The following is a 26,082-nucleotide window of genomic DNA, read 5'->3' on the forward strand; positions in this document are numbered from 1 at the left end:
CGAGTTTCGACACGACTCGAAGGGCAAGGGGCCTCCGAACCAGAGGGAGACGATGCCGATCTTCATCGAGCTAGGGAGGTCGAGAACGAGGCCGAGACCGAAGCTTCCCGGGACATGGGCAGTGTGCCGAAGGAAGCTCTCTGTGCGATAGAGATCACTGAATTACCTTCATTCACTGAGTCCATGTACAATGAGGCTCAGACGGTGAAAGGACGTCCCAATGAGGGAGTCCTCGGAGCGAACGATCCCTTCCACGGCTTCTTTGATGGAGTGGACTCTACGGCCACAGAGGGTGTCACCGGGTTAGGCAATATAGAGATACTGAGGAGGATACCATTTGCGGGAGCAAACGTACCTTCCTCAAGTCCCAAACCGGTCAATCGATTCCCTGCCCCGTGTGTGGATCCTGGCCAGAAGCAATTCATCACTTTCTCCCTTCCGGTGGACTCCCGGGTCCTCTCCGCCCCCGTAGAGGTGGCTAGTTATCTTCGGTGTCTGGTGACAGGGGATGATCAGGCCAAGATGAACGAGGTAGATGCACCATGTCTGTTCAACAAAGCGCAACAGGCGTTAAACCAGGTAACTTTAGATATTCCTTAATGATTTTCTATTTGTACTTAGGCTATTTTGCAGATAACTATAACACTTTCTCTTTGTGTTTGTGGGCCTGATGCTTCACCACAAGACTTTCCTTCGATACCAGGATGAGCTGAAATAGCTTGAGGTCAAGGTCCGAGGGCTCACTGAGAAGAGAGATTCCTACAAACTTCTTAGTGAGCAGCGTGAGGGGGAGGGTAAGAGCCTCTGAGCTGAGCTCGAGATGGCTCGGAAGGAGCATACCGATGTGGCCGAGCAAGTAAATATATTTGAAGTTAGCGATGATGAGCGAAGCTCGGTAACTAACGATCGGAATCCGCAGGTCCAACAGAAAATCGACCAAGTTGCCTAACTTCGAGTTGTAATGGACGATGTCAAGGCCGAGACCGACGAATGGAGGGGCATGATGGATCGTCTAGCCTCGGAGAAGGAGGTTGCTTGGGTGCAACTGACTTCGGCTGAGGTCCAGCTTCGAGCAGCAAAGGAAAAGGATGAGGCGCAGGTGATAAGTGGGGATTTTGACTACTTATTGCGCCTTTTAGCTTTTGTTTTAGTCTAAAAGCATTGAATTATGTTCCCGAAAATTGATGAAATGTGATAAATTGCAGGAATATTGGAAGATGGACTCCCGAGATGAAATCCAACTCAAAAAGGAGTAATTTAAACTCAAGTCCATAAAAGGCACATAAGCTAACAAGTGCGGACCTTATAATTTCATCTGCGGCCGCAGATGATGAAGGAAAGGCCAGCAGACTTGTGCACAAAGTGCGGACCGCACATGAATTGTGCGGCTGCAAAAGATGGCTAGGAACAAAGTTCAGAGGACATGCAAAGTCCCAAGTTTCCAAGCCCTCAGAAGTGCGGAACGCACACGAATTGTGTGGTTCCAGAAGAAGTGCCTTGCGGCTGCAAACATAAAAGTGCGGACTGCAGAAGTCCAAGTGTGGACCGCAGAAGACCAAGTGTGACCGCAGTTACAAATCTGCGGACCGCAGAAAGAATGCCTTGCTGCCGCAGATCAGAATTATACGGCCGCAGACCTCCAGTCCTGACAAGTTGAAGAAATCTGCGGATCGCACATGGAATTGTGCAGCCACAGAACCTCCCGAAGGGCATTTTTGTTCGAAATTTCTAGCCCTATATAAATAGATGAGTTTCATAATTTTATGTCAACTTTTGACATCAGCAGCTACAGTAATCGTTTCTCTTTACTTCTTTTAGTAGTTTTTCATATTTTGGGATATTTTTACATAGATTATATTATTTTGATTTCACATTATGAGTTTATTTGTCAATTCCTTTTCTATTTATTCAATTTCAAGCATGAGTAGCTAGATTTTTACTTGGGTTGTGACCTAACCCTAGTGTGTAAATCTTATGGGTGTTTAATTTGATGCTTGTTTATGGTTGAGTGTTTATTATTTAGTCTTGTTCATGCTTTAATTTGTGGAATTAATGATTGAAAACATTAGTTTATGCCTATTTAACTTAATCTATACTTGAGAAAGAGTGATTTAGTCTAGGACAACTTGGCTAACAAGAAAGGGACAAAGGTAATAAATGTGAAGAACTTGAAAGTGCATTTTTACCAGCACACATGGAACACCTACTTGGGGTTTGATGATGTTGAGACCGCCCTATATTTGGAGAAGTTGGCAATGGGGGATGTATCTCGCCCGTGGCTCGCTGAGATTCTAGCAGCTCCTGGGCCACCACTACCATGGATTACAGCAGGGGTGCCTATTCACATACACACCCTGAGTTTCGAGACGAAGGAGTGACATAACTTTGTATGTAGCCGACTCGACCCGTGTTAGAATGAGACAAATCTTCCTATCCCGCGGGCAATTATAGTCGCCTCCATCAGGGCCGGGTACCCGATCAATGTGGGTGCCGTGATGTCGGCCAATATATCTGTGGTCGCCAGGCAAGCTGATACCTCATATACGTATCCCAACACCATTACTAAATATCTTACGGATACACGGGTGGAGCTGAGAGATTGTGATACGAAGGTGTAGGCAAAGAAGCCCTTCTCATGGTATTCGTTGATGGATGCACACAACCCTAAGAAAAAGGGTCAGCCGACTACCACCATAGGCCAGTCTGATGAGCCATTGGTAGTAGCTGCACAGACAGTCGACATGCCATCTACGTCAGCAAAGCCTTCAGCCAGTGCAACACCTCCCGCCTCAATGCTTCCAGCAGCCCCCATTACAGGTTCTACCTTGGCTTTGAAGCCGGTGCCGGTGCCCACTGCTCAACTATCTGCGCTATGAGCCTCCCTACACTGGCAAGCCTCAACAACTGGATACAGACAACTACTGCAAAGCTATCTAACATATCCAGTAATGTTTCTGCACAGTCATCCATTCCGGCATCCCAGATTCCTCCCACAGTTGAAGAAACTCTGAAGAAGCTCTTGGAGAATTAGAACACAATCATGGCCACTTTGGTGCAACATGGTTGAGTGATATAAGAGATGGGCAAGGAAGTGAAGAAGATGTGGAAGTCCTAGGCCTCCAAGAAGTCAGTGGACAAACTCCGAAGACAGGTTACCAAGCTTGCAACAGCCGGAGACATTCCATTTGACATGTTGATTGACCAAAACGATCCAGGCCCAGATCCTACAACACATACAACACTAGCTGGCTAGTCTGAGGAGCCAGACATTGCTGCTGACACTGCCGAGGCATTACGTCAGATGTTCACTAACCCAGACACTCCCGGAGTTGAGGATGATGAGATCTAGTTGGATGAGGCTGAGGTCAGTGTCACTGCTATGGACACAAAGATGGCCAATGAGCCATAGGGAGTTTTCTTCACTGTTACCCTTCCTTTACTCTTTTTTTGTTAAGCATTGTGGGTAATGCTTATTTTTATTCGGGGGGGGGGGGGGGGGAGTTTATTTGATATATTTTGCTGATTTTGAGACATTTGGCCTATAATTAACTTAATACTATTTTCTTCTTCTTTCTCATTATGTATATATTCTCTATACTCTCTCATTATGTATATTCATTGCACTTTCAATAGTTTTTGCTTTGTAGTTTCTTTATGTTTGTTTTCTTATTAGTTAGTGTTTAACTAGGTAACTTCTTTTTGAATTAGTAGCTTCTTTCTGATTTAATAGCTTATTTTTGTGTTTTAGTAGATAATAAGCCTTTGATTTTCTTAATACCACAGTTCTTTCCAAAGGTAGTTTTTGTATGAACCAGGTGACTCTTCCCAACGATGGATGGCATGACGACCTTCTTTAAGGATTGAGTCCGTTTTTGGTATTTAGGTAATAATAGTAGTAGTAATGAATAAAAAAGACCTAATTGAGTCATGCTCAAAGAGTCAAACATGCTTCACTTGGTACCAACACACTTAACTATGTGCTTATGGTTAAAAACAAGGTTCTTGGAAAGAAATAGCTCTAGTTAGTGACTTTGTGACTCTTGTGTTGACTTAGGCAATCATCGAGTGGTTTAATCGAACCATAGTGATTTTCAATCTTGAATATGGTTATTGTGGGACCTCGACTCTATCCTCTTTAACAATACAACTGCGTGAGAGGTGAGATATTTTTGTTGCAAGTCCAAGTACCCGTGTGAATGGTCTAGAACTTGCCATGAATGTGTTTCAAGACGAAATCTTAAGTTTTGCTTGGATTGAGAAGTGATTGTAGGATTTACTTGACCCGCTTGAAGTTTTCCATTGCCTACCAATGTTGTAATCCCTAGTCAACCCATTTGAGCCTCAAACCTTTCTCATTTGATAACCATGTTACAAGCCTTTACCCATTTTGTCGTGACCCTCTCTTGGCACCCGAGCTTTCCATAACACTCTTGTGAAATAATTGGCTAAAAATATAAGTTTGTGGGAAAGACGAGGAACTTGAAAGAGGTATCAATGTACAAAAATAGAAAAGAAATGATGAGAAGGAAAGGCAAGAAAAGGAAAGAGCAAAAAAAAAGAAGGAAGTGAATAAGTGGAAGAGTTGAAGGGAGTCAAAAAAAAGTAATGATGCAAAGCATGGAGAAATCAAAGAGGTAGAAAATGAATGTCATGATCAAGAAAGAGTGATGTTAAGTCTCTCTAGTTCCCCCAAGGAAAAGAAAAATGCCTCAAAGACTTGGCAAAGCATGAGCCGAGAACAGGAAATGGAGTGCTTAAGGAAAGTTGAACCCACTCTATCATAGCATATCCAACCTTAGTCCAAAAGCCTTCATTGCACTATGAAAAAATCCTACGTGATTTCACGCCGAGTGAGCTTACATTAGTGGTGATCTACATGGGGGGGGGGGGGCAAGCCTATGGTACTTAAAGTTATACTTGCGACATTCTCTTGAGAGAGATGAGTAAACCTTTCGCAAATCTTAGGATTGAGTGCTAAAACTCTTAAGCAAGATAGGCTAATGGAGAGTAGAGGAGGAGGAGTATGGGATCCACAATGACCTACATGAAAGAACGAGCTTCCATGATGAATAAAGTCAAATCTTGATGCTCAAGTGTCACATTAGAACTATTTGTACATAAAAGTTTAACTTGTTGCCTTATTGATAATTCATAAGTGGTGTGGGTAATTGTTGGTCCCAATTGATGTGTGAATGACTCACCTTTTATTAGCTGGAATGACTCACCTTAACTTGTGGAGGTAGAAACTAATTTATTTGCTTGAGGACAAGCGAAAAACTTAAGTTTGGGGGAGTTGATAAGTGGGAATTTTGACTACTTATTAGCGCCTTTTAGCTTTTGTTTTAGTTTAAAAGCATTGAATTGTGTTCCCGAAAATTGATGAAATGTGCGAAATTGCAGGAATATTGGAAGATGGACTCCCGAGATGAAATCCAACTCAAAAAGGAGTGATTTAAACTCAAGGCCATAAAAGGCACAGAAGCTCACAAGTGCGGACCACATAATTTCATCTGACATTGGAAGTATGATTTTATCTTACTGGAGGCGTTTAGCAAAGCGAGCACCGACTTTTCTAGGTGTGGATACCTAGTTTTAGCCTCACCTAGGGTCCTGCTAATATAGTAAATTGGAAATTGCGTGCCTTGCTCTTCCCGGACCAGGACTCCACTTACCGCTATCTCTGATACTGCCAAGTACAAGTATAGTTATTCGTCTATATCCTCAGCGTATGGAGCAGTGGTAGGCTCGATAGATACCGCTTGAGTTCCTCCAAGGCCCGTTGGCACTCCGGGGTCTATGAGAAGTTGTTCTTCTTCTTCTTCAATAGTGTGAAGAACCAGTGGCTCTTATCAGAGGACCTCGAGATGAATCGCCCTAGGGCGGCTATGCGCCCGGTTAATCTTTGCACGACCTTTACGTTGTCCATAACTGTGATATATTCGATGGCTTTGATCTCGTCGGGGTTGATCTCAATTTTCTGGTTGGATACCATGAATCCGAGGAATTTACCTAACCCAACTCCAAATGCATATTTCTCCGGGTTCAGCTTCATATTGTATTTCTTTAATATGTTGAAGGATTCCTGCAAATGTTTTAAATGGTCCTCTACTCGTATGGACTTAACCAACATATCGTCAATATAAACCTCCATTGATTTCCCTATTTGTTACTCAAACATCAGATTTACTAGGCGTTGGTAAGTGGTACCGGCGTTTTTAACCCGAATGGCATCATGTTGTAGCAGTAGGTGCCATATTTAGTGATGAATGAGGTTTTTTCCTGGTCACCCGGGTCCATCCGTATTTGGTTGTACCCGAAATAGGAATCAAGAAAATTGAGGATCTCGTGGCCGGCCGTGGCATCGATCATGCGATCGATGTTGGGCAAAGGGAAAGAGTCTTTGGGACATGCCTTATTCATATCTTTATAGTCTACACACATTCTTAATTTATTCTATTTTTTAGGGACTACCACTATTTTCGCTAACCAATCAGGGTATTTAACCTCTAGAATGGAACCTATTTTAAAGAGTTTAGATACCTCATCCTTGATGAAAGCATGTTTGATCTCATACTGGCTCTCCTTTTCTGCTTCACCGGATGCATTTCGGGTCCAGGCTTAGCTTATGAGTGGTTATCTCTAGCGGGATCCCTGTTATGTCAAGGTGGTACCAAGCGAAATAATCTATGTTAGTTATAAGAAAATGAATGTGTTTTTTCCTGAGCTCGGGATTTAACCCTGTGCCCAGGTGTACCTTTCGATCGGGTAGGTGCTTGACCAATACGACCTGTTCCAGCTCCTCGACCGTCAATTTAGTGGTGTCGGAATCATCGGGGGCTTTACAAGACCTGGGTACCCCGTAATTACAATCATCGTCTTCATCAGTCCCCTATTTCTCCGGTTGGCTCGGAGTTGGTGTCGGTAATTGCTATTTAGTTTCTAGCTTTGTGATCGAACTCGTCCACTTTTTCATTGCAAGTGCGGATATCGGAATTGCCTCTTCAACTGCAAACACCTCCTTTATGGCTGGCTGTTCTCCGTAGATTGTTTTAATTCAGCCTGGTGTTGGGAATTTTAACACTTGGTGCAGAGTTGAGGGTATTTCCCTTATGTTGTGGATCCATAGCCTTCTGAACAAAGCGTTGTACCTCATGTCTCCTTCGATTACATAAGACTTAGCTTCCTGGATGGTACCAGTGGTGTTCACTGGTAATGTTATCTCACCCTTAGTGGTTTCACATGCCATGTTGAATCCGTTTAGAACTCATACTGCAAGCAAGATTTGATCTTGTAGACCGAGCTGCTCCACGACCCTCGATCGGATGATGTTGGCCGAGCTACCTGGATCAATTAACACATGTTTAACTCGAATTTTATTTATGAGTACAGATATTACCAGTGCATCATTGTGGGGCTGCACGATCCCTTCTGCGTCCTTGTCGTTGAAGGACAAGGTTCCTTCCGGTATGTAATCTCGAGTTCATTTCTCCCTCGTGATGGACACTTTGGTGCATTTCAACATCGGCCCCTGAGGGACATCGACCCGACCAATGATCATGTTAATGACGTGTTGAGGTTCTTCTTGTTCGTTCTATTTGTTAGAATCCCTATTCCTGAAATGATTCTTGGCTCGGTTGCTCAGGTATTCTCGAAGATGCCCAATGTTGAATAATCAGGCTACTTCCTCTCTCAACTGTCGGTAATCCTCCGTTCTATGGTTGTGAGTGCCGTGATATTTACATATCTGGTTAGGATCCCTTTGGGTTGGATCGTATTGTAGAGGGCGAGGCCATTTGGTATCTTTTATGTGCCTGATAGCTGATACAATGGCGGCAACATCGATATTAAAGTTGTATTCCGGTAACCTCGGTGCTTCTTTAGGCCCGATGGGCCTATCGAAGCTGTTTTTGGTCATGAGTCTCGGTTGCTCTGGCCTCAGTCATTTTTCTTTTCGTTTCTTATAGAGTTCTGCCCGGACCCACTGCTTTTTCAGTCCCCATTATACGGCTAGTACCGATCCCTGTTTGGATTCGACTCTCGATCGATGTCTCTCTTGACTATGTCGATGTTTCTGACGGGATAAACAGACCCCGAAGGGGCCCCGAGTTGATCATCTTCCACTCTGATTTTCGATTGATACCGGTTTTGCATGTCGGCCCAAGTAACGGCAGGATATTCTATCAGGTTTTATTTTAACTGTTGTGAAGCCACCAAGCTTTGAACATTGAGCCCTTGGGTAAAAGCCTGAACAACCAAATCATCAGCGACTGGTGGCAGATCCATTCGTTCTATTTGAAAATGGGACACGAACTCTCTAAGCATCTCGTTATCCTTCTGTTTTACTTTGAAAAAGGTTCAGTTTTCTGGTCTCGACCTTGATGGCCACGACGTGCGCTTTCACAAAAGAATCTGCAAGTATAGCAAATGAATCAATAGAATTAGGAGGTAAGTTCTGATACCATATCATAACCCTTTTTGACAGTGTTTCCCCGAACTTCTTTAACAGGACAGACTCGATCTCGTCATCCTCCAAGTCGTTCCCTTTGATGGCACATGTGTAAGAGGATACATGCTCATTTGGGTAAGTCGTTCCGTTATACCTAGCAATCTCGGGCATGCGGAATTTCTTAGGGATCGGCTTCGGAGCCGCGCTCGGAGGAAAGATTTTTGCACGAACTTCTTGGAATCCAGGCCTTTCAATATTGGCGGTGCTCCTGGGATCTGGTCTACCCTGGAATTGTAGGTTTTCACCTTTTTGTAATTAGCTTTGATTTTCTTCTTCCCTGATTCTATCCGTTTTGTCAGCTCTTCGAGCATCTTTATGATCTCGGGGTTAGCCCCCGATTCATGTTCATTTGACCTTTCTGAGACCGGTTCATTCCTGCGGGTGACTTCCTGGGATGGACCGGGTTCAACCCTGCTCGGTGCACGACTCTGGTTCTATAACTGAGATATCGCTGCATGTTGAGCCTGCAACATTTCGAAGATCACCCGTAGATTGATCCCGTCTCCTCCAATTTTTTGTGTGTTTTGAGTTGCCGATCGGGCTCCACCGCGGACGCTATTCTCGAGGTCGGTAGGCAAATTTGCGTCGATAGTCACATGTGAATTAGCATCAATCGGGTCTGCGACCAGAATTCCGATGGGATCAACGGGCGGCACCTCGTCACCGGGTGCTATGTTGTTATTTTCACCTTGATGGCCTAACTCGTTATCCACATGTAAGGGTGATGCTGATTGAGAGTTTGACATTTTATATTTTAACCTGAAATTAAAGACACTTCAAAGAACAAGCGTAAAGTAGTGTGTGCTATGGAGATTTGTATCAAATAACCACTATTATCCTTAACCCCACGGTGGGCGCCAAATTATTTACTCTCAAAATCGGATAACAATTGAATTTGTAAGTGGTTTTAAGGATACATGATCTAACTTGATACAAAACGATAAATCAGTTTGCAATTGAAATAAGTAATGAAAAAGTGAATGCAAACTGCGCGAATTGAGCGGTTTTAGCCCTGGAAGGTTAGCCACCCTCGAGCCAAAAATACCTTGATCGATATCAGAATAGAACAATAAGAGAATAATAAGAACTTAAAGAGAATAACAATATATTGTTTTGTGATGCGTGTTACAATGTCCCATGAATAATTAAGACCCCCCTTTATATAGGAGAAGAATCCTACTTTAGGTACAATTCTATAAAAGGTAAAAGAACTCTTGATTCGCTGGTTGCCGGTTCCTTACTGATATGTGCCGAGATTTCCGCTGCAATATCCGATCGGTCGCGGATATTTCGGTCTTTTGTTAGTTAACTCGACAATGTTTCTCCGAGCTCGTTCGAGGCTAATGTCGACATCGGGTTCACTGCTCCTCGAAGGCAGGCGTTCCGACCTCGGATTCTAGCTTGGTGGGACTCGAGGTCGATCTTCAGTACTTGGCTGCCACGTTCCAAGCTTAATCTACTAAGTTGTAGGTGAGTTCGATTTCGGTCGAATACAATAATAATGAAAAGGCATATGTCGATCGGAGAAAGTTCCGATGTAGAAAGAGGTGGATATTATAGCAAAAAATGAAATTTGGTGGAGAGGGAACGAAATAAACTGCTGTACTATGTTGGGTCAACTGATCATGTGCTTTAGTGCAGTACTGCACTGAGATGCAGTTGGGGATTACCTAATCAGTATTGTACTGAAGAAAAGTGAACCGTCCCCTGGCCCATTCATAAAAGTATAAGAATATATTTTAAACCGTGTCCAATACTCCCTCCAATCCACTTTATTTAATTTGTTTTTGGCGGTTTTCACGCAAATTCATCTTTTAACATTTAATAATAAAATTGACTTGACCTTAATTTGTTCTTGAAAATATAAATAAATATTTCGAGGCACTCTACTCTAAGAGCAATTTTGAAAAAGAGAAGTTAATTTATTTTTGATATTTGAAAAATCAAATATTATGAACTACAAAAAAATGTCAAAAAATCAATTAAAGTGGATTAGAGGGATTAGTATATAAGTAGACATCTCTCTACGTGTTTTCGTCTGTTCTCACGCAGAGACGGATCCAGAATTTAAACCCTATAAGTTTAATTTTTAAAATTTTTAGCATTAAACCCATTATATTTTTAAAGTTATGGGTTCATCTCTACTATTTTTGTAATTTTAATAAATTTTTACATATAAATTTTTACTCCGCGTCGAAAGTTATGAGTTCAATTGAACCGCCCCGATTATATGCTACATCGCCCCTGTTCCCACGTTCCTCCTAAATTAATCTTTTTAGTGATCCAATACGTAGCTAGCGTCCTCTGGATCTTCATGCTTTGTATCTACTACTTCTCTTTTGGTCTCTGTTACTTATAGCTAGTTAGTGCGGGTTAGTCTTAGAGCAGACATGGAATTGTGTTCTGTACAGGCACGAAAGAATGTTCAGAACTACATTTTAAGGGGGGAGAAGTTTTTAAACTTGGGAAGCCCAGGTTTCTTGTTGTTCTATTCAATCTTTTTAACCATGCTTTTCAGCTTCTACATGTTTCATTTTTCCATCAGCCCCATCGTCAACTTCACAACAAACAGCAAAGAAGAAGATGCAGCTCGTCCTAATAATTCCTTACACATGATTCAACCTCAACTACTAATTGGCAAGTTCTCAATAACTCATCATAATTCCATTTTTATTTCTTTATTCATTACGAATACTTATATTCATTTTATATAAACACTCTTTCTTTTTACTTTGTAAAAAAAAAAAAAATGACAACTTAATATAGTATTTGAAAACTCTCTCCTTTGACTTTAAACTTTTTATGTATCCTTAATGATATGCTCTAGTTATAGCCATAGACATGTCGTTAAAGATCACAAGTTCTAATGATGCTTTTTGATGTGTCAAAACGCCACCATATATAATGAAATGGGAGGAATATTAATCTTAGGACGACATGCACCATTGCCAATTAACTGTTTCTTAATATTTTTGCAGATAATAACACGTCAGATTGTGACTTGTTTAATGGTAGCTGGGTTCGGGATCAGCAGAAGAGTTCTTTGTATTATACAAACTTCAGCTGTCCGACAATCCCCTATTCGAAAAACTGTTTGTTGAACGGAAGACCAGATGAAGATTTCATGCACTGGAGATGGAAACCAGACCAATGTATGCTCCCCCGTTTCAACGCTAACACATTTTTAACATTTGTAAAAGGAAAGACAATGGCATTCATTGGTGATTCGCTCGCAAGGAACCATATGGAGTCCCTTCTCTGCCTTTTATCTTCGGTTAGTATTGACAATTAACTGAGTTGCTATTGTCATTTGGATAAATTTCGTCAGAGTTTTAAGTTTTTCGCGCTTATGGCTATAATATATTTATACAATCTAGTAATCTACAAAAGATAATAATGTGTAATTGTCTATAAAAATAAATTAGTTTATATCAAGGTAAATAAGGTTTGTTACATACATGCTACAATATGTTAAACGAAATTTTTAATGTGCAATTCTTTTCTACACTACAGTGCATTTAAGTTATTCGTAAGTTAATAAGAATATAATTTGATGATAAACTTTAATTATTATCTTAATAATTAATAATAACTACTAATTTATTATAACAGATTAAACTTTATATATATTGATCCTGTAAAAGCACTGATAATATTTAAAAAAAAAGTTTACATGATAGTGTAGTTAACAAATTAGCATAAAGTTTAGTATTACTTAACATTAGAAAAGAATTGTACTTACTTTATAAATAACCTAATTATATACGTTACATTTTATACCCTCGGTGTGTAAAATTTAAACAAACATCTTAATTTCAATTTCATTTCATAATGGAAATAGCTAATCTTAGTTAGATGCATTCCGACAAAATAAAGGATGAAAATCGTAATTCGAGTATCACGTCTCGGACTGCATGATTAGATGCACCAATATTAATTATTGAAAATACTTTAAAAGAAGGTTAAGTAGCATAGAGATTCTAGTTCTTTGCGCGTCATTTTTGATTATTATCTGTTAATTCTGCCACTTTTAAATTCTTGAAATAAGCTAACTTATAAAAAGGTGTAGTAGGTTTTTGTTGTCAGTTTGACTCAGCCACTCCTAGCACAAAGACAAACATTGTCCCCTAAGTTCCGTTAATTTGGACGCGAATGTCGCAACTTGCAAATCACGTACATTTATCTTTATTTATCTTTATGTCGATAGAAGATGGAGTATTTTTTTTTTGTTCTTGAAACATTAAACTCATTTATTTGAATAACATCTAAAACAATTTATACGATACGAAAATTTAAAAAAAAGAAAAGAAAAGTCCCTCTTGAGTAAGTATTTTTACATTAGCATTTAGCAATACATATATATAAACTCTTTTTATAACTGCCAACGTTATCCTTACATTTTCTTTCGACAAATACTAATCAATATTTTTTAACCTTTTATCTTAATCGTTGTATCCAGCCAAATTAGGAAGTGGTTGAACTATTTTTCGGACTTTTGTGTCTCATTCTCCAACTGCTCTCATCTCTTGCCCATTTCATAGATCTGATATGCATTCTCAATTTAATCACTATTTATTAATCGTTCTTAGAGACTTTGGTGGTCATACTTAGACTTTACGTATGATTTTACAATTCAATACTTTCTTTTACAGCTATACACTCTTACACACGCAACAAAGCAAGACTTTGAATTAGAAATTTTTATCAGATTATGATTTTCTTAAGTTATTAATGTGCAACTTGATTATGCATTTTCTAGGAGAATTAAATGTCATAATTTAACGCAAATTTAACTCATTTTATCACTACAACAACAACGACGAGTCGACCTAGTAAAATCTCACAAGTGGAGTCTAGGGAAGTTAGTGTGTACGCTGACTTTACCCCTACTCCGATGAGGCAGAAAAACTGTTTTTCGATAGACCCTCGGCTCAAAAAGACGAAAAAGGCGAGAAGAGACAACATATCAGTACCATCAACAAAAACCATAGAAAGAATAACAACGACATAAGAAACAGAAAATAAATGACATGCAAAAACAATAAGGAGTAAATATGGCCCGGTGCTATGAATCATTTTATCACTAGTAGAATGAAAAATATTAATTGCAGGAAGAAACTCCAACAGACATTTACAAGGATGCAGAAGACAAATTCAGAACATGGATATTTCCTCGTCACAACTTCACTCTTATGGTCCTCCGCACAGAATTCCTTGTCTTTGCCACTGAGAGAGTAATCAACGGCTCATTCACGGGCGGCTTTGACTTACATTTGGACAAAATAAATGGAAATTGGACCCAACATTTACCCAACGTAGATTATGCTATTTTCTCAGATGGGCACTGGTTCCTTCGGCCCAATTACCTTTATGAAAATGACAATCTTATTGGATGTGTTTATTGTGGGGAAGCAGGAGTCCAAGATCTTGGCCCAGGATATGCTATTCGAAGAGCATTTCAAGCTGCTTTCAAGTACATAAATGATTGTGAGGAATGCTCAGGTACATAAGCGTGTTCTGATTTTAAACTTGATGGGTTCAATTACTAAAATTCTTAACATATGAAATTAAGAATTCAAATATAATATTTGTTGAAGTTTTAGTAGTTTCACAAACACATTGCTAAAATGACAATATCGACAGAAAAATTTAAGTTCAGGTGAATCATGGCTAAAAGTCTGCATCCGCCTTTGATATTCAGGTATTGTTGTACTTTTGAGAACATTTTCGGCGGGTCAATTTGAGAATGGAGCATGGAATGAAGGAGGTTTTTGCAATAGAACAAGACCATTTGCAAGAGAAGAAGTTAAAATTGGTGATCAAGATTGGGAGTTTAGAAACATTCAAATTGAAGAAGTTGAAAGAGCAAGAAAAGATGGGAAGAAAATGGGGAACAATTTCGAGATAATGGATGTGACTAGAGCCATGTTAATGAGAGCAGATGGACATCCCGGAGCATATTGGGGTAATAAATGGATGAAGGGCTACAGCGACTGCATCCATTGGTGCTTGCCAGGACCCATTGATACATGGAATGATTTTTTATTAGAGATTATAAGGAGGAAATTTTTGACTTAATTAGGTTCCTCATTGACCTCCCCGTATGTGTTTTTACTATTATATGACTTGCGGAGATAGTTGGTTCGAATTTTAAAAGATTCGAGTTGAAATCGGAACACTTAGTTCCTTAATTATAGTCTAGTATGACCTAGATAAGTAGATAAGGATAAAGTTTTATTCTATCATCTTATAGTTTTCTTCTTTGGGTGGGGATAGGAAAGGATATCTTAGATCCTTTTAAATCATTCTTTGTTGTTAATAAACTAGGCTTATGAATAATGACTAATTCACTTGTCCAATGGGCCTAGGTGAGTCCCAAGTGTAAATGATTTCAAATGGACGGATATAGAGTCGAAATGGTTTGGTTCGGTTTGTTTTTTGCTAGGAAATTTACTGATGTCACATTCGATTAATTTATTGTATATAATAATTAAAATCATGAAAATTAACTCAAATAACCACCTACCTAATTAAACCATAGGCGGCTCAATAGAGTAGTTGGCCTAAAGCTAAATCTTTAACATGAGGCCTTAGACAAATTTAATAAAATTCTCATATTTTTCTTTTTGAAGTTTATTTTTTGAGATGCAAAGTTGATAATTATTTTTTATGATCAGTTTTTATAGAGCAATTTTTTTTTTCAATTGATAATGTAACCAATCCAATCTTTATTGAAACTTTGTTAATCTTAAATAAGATTTTTTAAAATATAATTTTGATCACGGCCTTCCAAAGCAACGATCATGTGCTAAATACTTATATTCTAATTTGGAGCTTTTTCACGGACTAATTTATTTGAAACGTGTTTATGGTAGCTTGAAAAGAAAAAAATATATACAACTAAAGTTGTAAACAAAAATGATTCAAATTAGAGTGAAATAAGTATAAAGTAACTGCAAATTTAATTGTCAACGACTTCTATTCATAATGACCTCAAGTACATCTATTAAAACATAACATAAAATATAAAATATGTAAGTATGGGACTACTGATTGTTTGTAAGTTGGCAGTAAGCCAGTAAATGATCCAAAAAATTTCTTATAATTAATCATAACTATTAGTAGTAATTATTTTATATTAATAGATAAAACATATGTTATAATTTATAAACACAAAAGAGTAGTAAATTTTGGGGGCTCCTATTTTTGGGGGCCTAAAGCTTTCGCTTTAGTTGCAGGGTCGAGCCGGCAATGTCTTAAGCTAAAAATATCCGATGAATATATATAATTCACGTATAGTATATGTATAACTGTGTATAATCAATATATAGTCTATATATACCGGTTAGAAAAAGTAAATAATAAATTTGACCGGCTATAATCATCTCAGTTTATTACAAACTTGCAGGTAAAATTAAATCAAGCACATTATTTTCGTATTAAGATTTGATAAAACATGCAGTAATATTGTAGAATCCCAATATGCGGTTGCCTTAATAAGTCAAATGATGGATTTACTGCGGAGGAACGCGAAAGTAGAGTGGAATAGGATTGTGAGGTTGTGGAGTAGAGTCCCAAACAGAGAATGCGCTACTTGAGTTCATCCATTTCTCAGTTATTTCAGGGTAATGTCGATCTAATACATCTTTCAAGCTTTCAGTTGTATTCACCCATTCCAATCCTTTCTTTGTATATGTCTCCTCGTTGTAATTGCTGGTGAAAAATCTGTCTGCCTCTAGCCTCCTGCATATTTGCAAATCAACTTTCTATCAGTGACAGAGTCAGGATTTTTATTAAGGGGTGTAGAAATATATAAAAGTGAATATATGAAAATATCAAAGGGAGTCAACATATAGTATATATGAATATAATTGTTTTTCCTACATATAAAGTATATTTATCCCACGAAGGGGTGTCAGTTGATACCCCTTGCTATAAGGTGGCTCCACCATTGTCTATTAATAATTCTTCAAAATATTTGAGTTTTACTCACATTAAAAAAATTATATTATCATTACAGTTGAATATATGATGGCAGATCAATTATCATTTCTACTATTCTATTACTTATCATAAAAATGGGTTTAACTTTTATATACTAATATATCACGTAAAAGATTGTAGTCGATAATGCATAAAAATTAGGATTTGTTACGTGCTACACTTAATTAAAATACACGGCTTGTAAACTTTTTTATTATACAATCAGTATATGGAATTTAAATAAAACTTATTTCTTTCTTATTTACCAACCTTGATGCCATGACGAGGAATATGAAAAAGGCAGTCTCCGAAATGGCAAAGCCCTTAATCTTTTTCTCCGCAGCCATTCCAACCATCAGATCTAATTCTTCTACATCATCACCGTATACTTCACCAAGTGTATTAATGACTTCTTCATCATCCGTCAAATCTTCCCATTTGGAGATGGGAATTTGCAGCATTCCTCTGCGAAATTCATTGTACCTAGCAACACTTCTTTCTCTGTCCCTATAAACTGTCATATATATCCAAACATAATCAATTAACTGTGTGGAATGGATTACTAGAAAGATGTAATTTACTAGTGTTCTAAGAGAAATTAAATAAAAATTAGATGAAAACAATAGAAAAAATATTTTATAAATTATCTTTTGTTTAAAATTTTAGTGGTATACTTTATAATTTTCTTAGGTGGAAGTTACAAAGTCATTTGCTTCGATTATTCTATCTCTGTATCATTCTTCGATTATTTTATATTTTTGAACTTACTTTCAAGGGCTGCAAGGTCAATATGATCTGGCCTATCAGTTCCATCGACATCTTGAGGAATAAGATCCCTCATCCACATTGGATAATTCCAAAGCTCAAGAGCTCCACAGGCTTGGTGACCCATTGATACCATTTGCTTAGTGAAACCGATTTTTGATAAATTTTCCTCTCCTTTGCCCCCAATTAAATCTTCCAAGGGAATCCTACAATTTCATGGAAATTACATTTGTAAACACAAGCTATTTAGTAGGGGCTTAGCTTGAAAAATATTTGATTGAAGTCGAAAAATATGTACTAGAAATTGAAGTTGAAAAGTCGTTTGAAAGCTAAGTTTTATTTAAGCATGAATTTTACTTTAAAGAAAAGGTTAAAGTCTCGTGGAGTAAAAATCATAAACTTCTATTAATTTCACTTGAAAACAAAAAAATTCAAATTTTCAATCATTATTGGTCATTATTTTTACACTTAACTGAAGGGAACCTTGATGTAACTGGTAAAGTTATTGTCATGTGACTAGTAGGTCACGGGTTCGAGCCGTAGAACAAACCTCTTACAGAAATGCAGTATAAGGCTGTGTACGATAGACTCTTATACTTTTATACTTTCCGGGCCCCGCACATGCGGGAGCTTAGTGCACCGGACTGCCCTTTTTATTATTTTTATACTTATGATCAAATTTATACTTGCAAATAGTGAAATGTTATTTTTGGCGAAATAGTATTTTACCACGTAGAATAATACTCCTTATACATATTAATGACGCCTTACTCATTAGTCAAAGGGAGAGATTTGTTTGGTCCAGGTGTTGCATCAATATTCCTCAGCTGCAGCTTATCAGGTAGAAGTTGATGCATCCTATAAACACTCGTAAATTCCTCAGTCAAGGAGTAGGGCACTCCATAATTCTCAGGTTTTTTCATTCCTACAAAACCACCCAAAATAGAACCTCCAACGTGCCCAAATGTATCCTTAAACTTCTTCCCTAGTAATCCATACCTGCGATATAATTTAAATTATTAGTTAGACACCAACTAGTGGAGTAATATGGAAGTATGACAAAATGAATAAAACTAGTAATTCATTTCATCTGTTCACTTTTAGTTGTTTATATTTGACTTTGCACTTCCTTAAAAAAAATAAAATAAAGTATGTATTTATAATTTTACCCATAATAATGATAGTATTTCCAAAAGTCTTGAAAAATTATTTGGTGAATGAGCAGTTAATGATAAGGGTAAAACTGGAAAAAAAAAATTATTTTTCTCTTGATTTAGTATAGTGGATAAGTAACAATGAAAATGCATTTTAAGTAGAGTGGACAAGTAAAAGTGAACGAAGAAAGTATATGGGAGTGAGCATTAACCAATTGGCACGCATTCCGGCAAGAAGGGTATCAGTTTTGAGAAGCTCAACAGTCCAATCTATGGTATGAACTTTTGCAATGACAGCAGAAGTGACCAGCCTTGCATGACGATACAAGTCTTCCTCCTCCAATTCTGGATATTCTTGCTGCAACATAGCAAATCAAGTTATAGAAATTCTCAAATGTCCATAGCTTATGTAATAATAATAATAATAATATCGAGGATTTTGAGCTGTAGGAGATAAACCTTTTTTAAATTTAGGTTATTGATTTACTATTATTGGATAGTTACCTGTAATTATCTCACATTTTTAGTGTAGGGATTGTTACACAAATAGCGGGTTTACTTTTTCTGTCTAGTTTACATAGATTATACATATTATCCATATATGATACATGAAATATAGCGTATATTATATATCCGTTGGCTATCTTTAGTTTAAGATATTAGGTGGATGCATGACTATTTGGGTTAATTCTTAAAATTTGAATATGATTAGTACCTTCAAGGCGTCACAAACAGAATTATGCTCTTGAACAAAGAGAGCCTGTAGTGCTGAAAGTCCAGCCCAAGTGTTGCGAACATCACCAGATATGATTTTCCCATTTTTGTCTATTTCGAGTAGCCCATCTGCTGATAGTTTCAGCTTCCCATCTTTAAATGTTCTCACTTTCTTTAAAACTTCTGCATTGCTCCCATATATAGCACTTCCATCCCTTCATGTACAACTACATATTACTTACCGTCTATATAAAGAATAGAAAATACGTTTTTTTAAAAAACTTGATAAGCATAATATTTTATGTAAAAATGTAAAATTTTAGTATGTAATCTTACCACCAGGGAGTACGCGTGTTCAAATGACCGGTCTTGATTTCATAAAAGCCCGTAGGAATTTCCTTCGTCTTGAAAAACTTAAAGGACTTTAGTGGGCATTGACTTGCAACTTCTTCAGCTGCCTTAAGCTCAATCTGTGCACAAAATTTACAGTACCAAAAATGTACTACATCACTGAATTATTCCCTTCGAATAATATACTATTAGGTTTACATCATTTGCGATGGTAGTACTCAAAAGATACTTGTATGTAACTAGATCTATTTATTGCTTAATTGATTAGTACCTAGAATAAAGGGTAAGTAACATGTTGTAATTGACTAAAAAACTTAATTACAATGTCAGTATCTACACCTTAAATTCAAGTGGAAATAATTTTCCATATTTAAGGAAAGAATATCGTTAATAATTAAATTGTTTCGAGAAGTGGTATGTAAAAAAGGAGTAGTATTCTTTGTCTGAACTCTGACCTGCTTAGTGTCTTCCAAATGATCGATCCAATCATGAATCATAAACTGTATCCAAGAAGCAGCGATCATGTTAAATTGTTTTCCTGTGTCCACAAAATTTCTCCTAGCTAGCAGCTTCGTTGCTACTACCATTGGGTCTGGCTTCTTTAACTGCATTTCATTTTTTTAGAGGAAAAAAAAACAGTTTAGAGCCCATTATTTACTCAATTAATTCTCTTAATTATATGTATGCCTCTATAAATTAGGTTTGTTGATTTTTCCTTTACAAAAATAAATGCCAATTTCCGAATTAATAACTGTACGAATTTTGTGAGCATTGAGCTTATTGAATAAGTACTATGTACTACGTAAATTATTAGACAAAAGTGCCCACCCCATGTCCGACCCTAAAATCTGGTGTTATTTGTATATCATGCCCCTTTAAAATTTTAAAATTAAAAAAAATGACGTTTTTAAATCTCTTATGTATAAAAAATAAATCTCTTACGTGTAAAAGTAATTCTTTTATGTGTAAAAAAAAAAAAAAAAATAAGATCATAAAACAAAAATCAAATTTATAAAGAGCTACAAAATCAATTAACGTAAACCTGTAAAACCTGTACTAGTTACTAGCATCCTAGTACTCTAGTAGGTTTTTTTTCTTCTTCTTAGCTTGTGAGTGCACGGCAAAGGAGGTAGGAGTACCAATACCTATAGTCCCATACCACCATAACAGCGAACTATAAATGATCATCAATATTACCAATGAATTGAACGAGCAACTTCGTCGCCATACACCCTTGACATGATTAATGCAATCATATTTTACTGCTATATATATATATATATATATATATATATATATATATATATATATATATATATAGAGCCTTTCAGCGTTTAAATTATAAACACTACTATTGTATATATTATTTATATAATCAAGTAAAATGACATACAATCATAGTATAAATCTTTAATCAAGCATGATATGATAACTTGGTAACAAAAACCTGCTATAACTTGTTAGAGATATTACATTGATAATGTAAAAGCATAAGCGGATCCAAAATTTAAATTTTATGGGTTCAATATTTAAGGTTCTTAGCATTGATGACATTATATTTTAAAAGTTATGAGTTCATATCTACTATTTCTTATAATTTTAATGAATTTTTACACACAAATTTATACTCATAATCAAAATGTATGGGTTCAATTGAACTTGTAACTACAATGCTACCTCCGCCACGGTGTAAAAGTTCATCCACCGGCAGTGTATATAATTAATACTCATTCATTATATGTTAATTATGTCATCTATAAAAGATTACTAAACCTATACATGGCCGCTCACTGATGAGGCACTTAATTGTATATGCACGGTTTAATTAATACTCTCCCGTTTTAATTTATGTGAACCTATTTGATTGGGCACGGAGTTAAAAGAGAGAAGACTTTTGAACTTATGGTGTAAAATGAGGCACATATATTTTGTGTGGCTATAAATTATTGCATAAATGTAAATATAATTGTTTTCAAATATATAAGGAAAAGAATTATTCTTTTTGGCATGAACTAAAAAAGAAATAAATTCACATAAATTGAAACGAAGTGAGTACTATGAAGTCAGTAGCTATACCATTAATCTGTATATTTGACTAGCTTAATTCGGCAATGGGTGGGCTTAAGCATACCAACTTGTGTAGCCCTAATTAATAGTATAGCCTAAGACTACAGAGATATTATGAGCACTGTTGTTTCTATTGAGCAAGTACTGGTCCCCTAAGACGGTTTTAAATCTGAAATTAAGTTTGGCGAATTGGGACCATGCATGCACTGTCACCTTTGCGCCAGAAACAAAATGAGACATCTGAAAAGTTTGTTTTGTTCCTTAACCTTAATAATTGTCAATGCAAGAGACAAACGTTGTAAGTTGCCATGCACTGTACGTTCATTTTCTTTAGTTAGGTATTGTTGATTGATTTCTACTAGGGCCGTGCATTTGGATCGGATATTCAAAATTCAAATCGACCACTCAATCCGAATTCGGATATTTTGATCGGATTTCGGATTATGTTTATTAAAATTTTGGATATCCGGATCGGATTCGGATTGGTATAATTTTAACCCGATCCGATCCGAAATTATTAGGGCATAAATACTAAACTTTAATTTCAGATAGCCAGTACTTCCTTTACATCTTCCTCCAAATTATTACCTTTACAATTGCTAGATTTAGCTATATTGGTACCATAGTACCCTCATAATTGAAGAAACATGATTTTTTCTTGATGTATTGCCTCTTCTACAAAAAAACATATAAGTATGAGTTTTGCAACTTAGAGGCATAACAACTCGAACCTCTAGAGAAATATTTTCTTAGAGATGCAATGCTGATAAAAGGGATGAAAAGCAAAGAGATGTTTGTATGAGCACACAGAACACAAAAGAAGCAAATAAGGCAGATGTATTAGCCGATTATATTAGCAATACGTATAATCCGATCCGAAAATCCGAACAATTATCTGATCCAAACTTTAAAATTCGATCCGATCCGATATTAATTCGGATCGGATTCGGATTGCATTTTGTAGAATTCGAAATCCGAAATCCGAAATTTCAATCCAAAATGTGCTAAATCCGATCCGATCCAATCTATGCACACCCCTAATTTCTTTCACATGAAGAAACATAAAATTTCTCCAAACCCCCACCCCCATAAGAGGCGGATCTACCCGGTGGCGGAGCCACATATTCCAACTAAAAATTATACTATTTTGATTGGTAAAAAATATTATTTTTTGCATATAAACTATGTATTGACTTTCCTTGTCTTATTCATATAGTATTTATTTATTTTAAATTTTGACATCTCTTAATAAAAATTCTAGCACCGAGTGGATCAGTATTTACTATGAGTTCATATGAATCAAGCAACTTTTACCGAGATTTTGTATATGTATTTAGAAATCTTCTATATATCAATAAATATTTAATTATGAACCCAATTATTAAATTAACTTGAGATACTATATGAACTCATACATTTCTTACAACTTTCTGTTGAAAATCAAACTTCCTCTTCAATTTTTAACTATAGACATTTTTCTCATGCCATCTCAAAATTTTATCACTAACTAAAATAGTGATTTCAAAAATGCAGTGTTTACTTTGGCCGTTACATTAAACTTCATCCTCTTAATTTGTATATTTATTTTTTCTTGTATCATGATATATTTTCTTCATTTCTTTTTTCATCTAACCTATTAGTAAGTTTGAACAAAGAAAGGAAGATTCGTTTAACAAAATAACAAAACCAAAACCGAAAAAAATGCTTCCAAATAAGTAATTTATAAATAACAATCATAACTCAAAAATCTACCGACTAAATTAAAATAAAAGAGACGGTAAACAAATGGTGTCGGAAAAAGAAAGAACACAAGTCAAGTTAACAAATAGTACTGTGAAAAGGAAAAAAAAAAATAAAACCATATCATGATGCCGATAATGAATCATATATAGATCGAATATAGGAGGTTGATAATTTATTAAAAGTTCAAATAAACATAGCATTTCTAAGATTATTGGACAATTGCTGAATTTTAAGATAGGAGGGAAACAATATCTATAATTTATAACCTCACAAAAATATACCTGATTATGCTGATCAACAGGTAGCATATTCCTCCCAAAAAATGAAAGTTCACTGCCTGCACCTTCATTAAAGGGGTCGTTGTATTTACCGTCAGCAGTTCGATAAGGGTGATCGGCCGGATTTGATCGGACGCCGACAGGTGTTTTTCCGACGTTGATCAAATTATATTCCTGATGCAGATGCCGCCGCGCTCCAAGATAAAGCAGCCCCAACAACACTGGTAGACGGTGCCACAGATTCAGCTTATCAACCAAATGAACAATCTGCATGCATAATTAAAACGTACATTACCCAAAAAAAATGAAGCAGGTGTGGCATGCAAGAAGAACAAACTAAAATACAATTCCAAGCTAGAGGTAAGATATTATTTTAGTATTAAGTTTGTACTTTGTAGCATATATTAATGTACGTATCTACAGAGGAGCACACGTACAATGAACAAGTTCTTAAATCAGCTGAATATAATATCGGTTCAGCTGATATCGAATAAAACTCGATTCAAGCGGAAAATGAAGAAAACTGCCACTTCTTGCGATTTGAAAATCACACATATGTTTCATATTTAACGTGTAAAGTATAAAAAAAATTAGAGGATAGTCCTTCTTTTCTCAACTTTGATCTTTGTACTTTTTAAAAAAAATAATAGCAAAAAGGACCAAAAGCAGCGCAAATTTATCGTCGGAGGCAGTCTTCCCATTAGTTCAAAAGGTAAAATCTAGTTTTTTCTAATAAAGTAAGAGTAATTTTCATGGGTGGTCATTCAACTTTGCGTTCATTATTCAACGGTCATTTTTCTTTTTTTTATTATATAAAAATTATTTAACTCTGTGTTCACTACTCAAAAGTCACTTTTCTTTCTTTCGTTATACAAATATCATTTTACTTTACTCTATTTATCACAAAAGTCACAACAACCAGATTTTATAATACTTTTACTTGAAAAGTCTATTATTCCCTTGACATTATAAATCCTTTCATTTATATAACACCTTCTATATTATATAATATATTTTTACCTAGGTATTTTACTTATAAGTAAAATAATTTTATATTATTTTATTTATTATTTTTATAATATATCTGTATATTTAATTTTTTCATGGCACTCAATTTGTTTAATCATATTCAAACATGAACATATTTTAAATATTAAAAAATAAAAATATTTATTTTTAATATTTATTTGAAATAATAAAAATAGATTTGTTTAACAAATGATAGTTTTTTTTTTATTATAGTTAATAAGAATTTTAGAAAAAGTTTCAAATATATTTGTGTTTAATATTAAGTTTTTTAAAGCTTTATTTGTTGATATTATTTATTTGAAAGTAATAATCCAATGTATCATTGTGCTAAATGTAAGTATTCTATTTATTGGATTAATGAGTATAACTTGGCTGATAAATCAGTGAGCTTTGATTTTATAATTTTTATTAAAATATTTCATGAAGCATGATTAAGAACGTGGACTTGAGATTTGTTCACGGTAATATCACCGATAAATTTAATAATGCTACTTATATATCTCAAAAATTAATGTTAAGAAAAAAAATTAAATGTACAAATACATTATAAAAATAATAAATAAAATAATATTAAGTTATTTTAATTATAAGAAAAATACATGGATAAAATTATATTATATAGCATATAATATAGAAGGTGTTGCATAAATGAGAGGATTTATAATGTCAAGGGCATAATAGACTTTTAAAGTAAAATATTTATAAAATCTGGTCAAAGTGACTATTGTGATAACTAGAGCATTGTAAAATAATTTTTGTGTAACAAAAGAAAGAAAAGTAATTTTTGGGTAATGAATATAAAATGAAATAACTTTTACGTAACAAAAAAAAAAGTGACTTTTGAATAATAAAACAAAATTAAATGATCACCCACTAGCATTACGGCAATCAAGAATTAGGGCAGAATAATTAACTAAGTGAAAATTTACCAGAAACAAAAGCTTGCTCAAGAGAGTCATTCTCTCAAAGATATCATGGAAATCTTTGTGGATGAAACCACGAAGAGGGGAGAGCAAGAGATTCTTGAGGGAATCCATAACCAAAGACATTGTTTTTTCTAGTTTATAATACAAGAAATATCACTTTTAGTATGACGTCGTATGCTTTGGAGTACATAAGGAGGCAACATCCTTTCTATTTATAGAGATAAGTAACAGAAGAAGAAGGCAGGATCGTAGCAAAAATATACTAATAGATGCATGGCTTTAATTTGACAATTCTAAAATTGTAGGCAAACAGATAAGTTCCACTTGAAATTTGAGAGGTGGAAATTAATGCTGTATACGTTGAGAAAAGGACCGCGAAGAGAAAAATATCAGACGGAGTAAAAAGAAAACGCTGAAAAATTATTTTCATGTGACGATATATACACTTCCTCCGTTCAATTTTTGTATACAGTTTCCTTATTAGAAAGAATTACATATTTTTATGTTTGGAAATGATTTAATTTTAAAATTTTTATTTTATTTATTTTACCCCTAATGAAATTTTT

The 26,082-nt window shown here is 35.8% G+C and overlaps 2 protein-coding genes across 2 annotated transcripts; one reads left to right on the forward strand and one right to left on the reverse strand.

Annotated features, from left to right (window-relative positions):
- Positions 1-10,748: 10,748 nt before the first annotated feature.
- LOC104095552 (xyloglucan O-acetyltransferase 3-like) lies at positions 10,749-14,912 on the forward strand. Its single transcript, XM_009601701.4, has 4 exons — positions 10,749-11,143; positions 11,485-11,780; positions 13,618-14,008; positions 14,208-14,912. The coding sequence occupies exons 1-4, from the start codon at positions 10,897-10,899 to the stop codon at positions 14,582-14,584; spliced, it is 1,311 nt and encodes a 436-aa protein (XP_009599996.1). The 5' UTR covers positions 10,749-10,896; the 3' UTR covers positions 14,585-14,912.
- Positions 14,913-15,845: 933 nt separating this feature from the next.
- LOC104095551 (alpha-dioxygenase PIOX) lies at positions 15,846-25,754 on the reverse strand. Its single transcript, XM_009601700.4, has 10 exons — positions 25,520-25,754; positions 23,565-23,828; positions 19,929-20,078; positions 19,459-19,592; positions 19,124-19,337; positions 18,621-18,766; positions 18,026-18,253; positions 17,258-17,460; positions 16,760-17,003; positions 15,846-16,249 (listed from the first exon to the last, which is right to left on the reverse strand). The coding sequence occupies exons 1-10, from the start codon at positions 25,637-25,639 to the stop codon at positions 16,021-16,023; spliced, it is 1,932 nt and encodes a 643-aa protein (XP_009599995.1). The 5' UTR covers positions 25,640-25,754; the 3' UTR covers positions 15,846-16,020.
- Between the last annotated feature and the right edge of the window lie 328 nt (positions 25,755-26,082).

The sequence above is a fragment of the Nicotiana tomentosiformis genome, chromosome 2 (assembly GCF_000390325.3).
Source record: "Nicotiana tomentosiformis chromosome 2, ASM39032v3, whole genome shotgun sequence".
NCBI lineage: Eukaryota > Viridiplantae > Streptophyta > Magnoliopsida > Solanales > Solanaceae > Nicotiana > Nicotiana tomentosiformis.

What these genes read in the sequence shown, in the direction of transcription:
- LOC104095551 (XM_009601700.4), bottom strand. Translation starts at nt 25,639, where the DNA reads ATGTCTTTGGTTATGGATTCCCTCAAGAATCTCTTGCTCTCCCCTCTT. An exon ending in AACACGCGTACTCCCTGGTG is followed by an intron (nt 19,338 to 19,458) that starts GTAAGATTACAT and finishes TTGTACATGAAG; the next exon opens with GGATGGAAGTGCTATATATG. An exon ending in TCTCTCCCTTTGACTAATGA is followed by an intron (nt 17,461 to 18,025) that starts GTAAGGCGTCAT and finishes ATGAAATTGTAG; the next exon opens with GATTCCCTTGGAAGATTTAA.
- LOC104095552 (XM_009601701.4), top strand. Translation starts at nt 10,897, where the DNA reads ATGGAATTGTGTTCTGTACAGGCACGAAAGAATGTTCAGAACTACATT. An exon ending in TCAACCTCAACTACTAATTG is followed by an intron (nt 11,144 to 11,484) that starts GCAAGTTCTCAA and finishes ATATTTTTGCAG; the next exon opens with ATAATAACACGTCAGATTGT. An exon ending in TTCTCTGCCTTTTATCTTCG is followed by an intron (nt 11,781 to 13,617) that starts GTTAGTATTGAC and finishes TATTAATTGCAG; the next exon opens with GAAGAAACTCCAACAGACAT.